The sequence below is a fragment of the Wasmannia auropunctata genome, unplaced genomic scaffold (genome assembly GCF_000956235.1).
Source record: "Wasmannia auropunctata unplaced genomic scaffold, wasmannia.A_1.0 LD336074.1, whole genome shotgun sequence".
In the NCBI taxonomy this organism is placed as follows: Eukaryota; Metazoa; Arthropoda; class Insecta; order Hymenoptera; family Formicidae; genus Wasmannia; species Wasmannia auropunctata.
The window spans coordinates 3,448,402-3,448,880 of NW_012026816.1; the positions used below are offsets into that span (position 1 = coordinate 3,448,402).

Genomic DNA, 479 nt, shown 5'->3' on the forward strand with positions numbered 1-479 from the left:
TGGTTGACGGCTTCATGTGCATACAAGTATCATGTAATGTTAATTTTACAGTATTCGACTCGTACATTTTTACAAGTTGCACAATCAAATCATGAACCTTTAGCGATGATATCTCAGCAGACTGCAACAATTGTTCGATGTCGGCACGTCTCTCGATAAACGCTTTCCAAGTAGCATAAGGCAGAACTATCTGATTTCCTCGGTTGTCACCAATAAGCAGCTCTACAGAGGACACAGGTCCCACGGTAATTCCAATATCCAGATATTTGAAAGCTGTTGATGTCAGTGCAAACCTCCTTCCCAATATACGAGGCGTGTACCGAGGTCTCATGGTATGAGATGAAGTACTGTAAAAAGAATATGTCTAAATAACCGAGCTGTAGAAGAAATATTTTTGAAATAAAAAAATTATAGATACTTACGGTCTCTCACACGATTTATCCTCTGGAATCGGAACGTAGTAATTCATGCTTTCCTCG

The 479-nt window shown here is 39.5% G+C and overlaps 1 protein-coding gene across 1 annotated transcript in view; it reads right to left on the minus strand.

Moving 5' to 3' along the window:
• LOC105449758 overlaps positions 1-469 on the minus strand; it is a 608-nt gene extending 139 nt beyond the window's left edge. Inside the window, exons 1-2 of the mRNA XM_011689143.1 lie at positions 423-469; positions 9-347 (exon numbers count right to left, since the gene is read on the minus strand). Coding sequence (XP_011687445.1) covers positions 9-347; positions 423-469 — 386 coding nt within the window. The remainder of the gene's footprint in view (positions 1-8; positions 348-422) is intronic.
• Between the last annotated feature and the right edge of the window lie 10 nt (positions 470-479).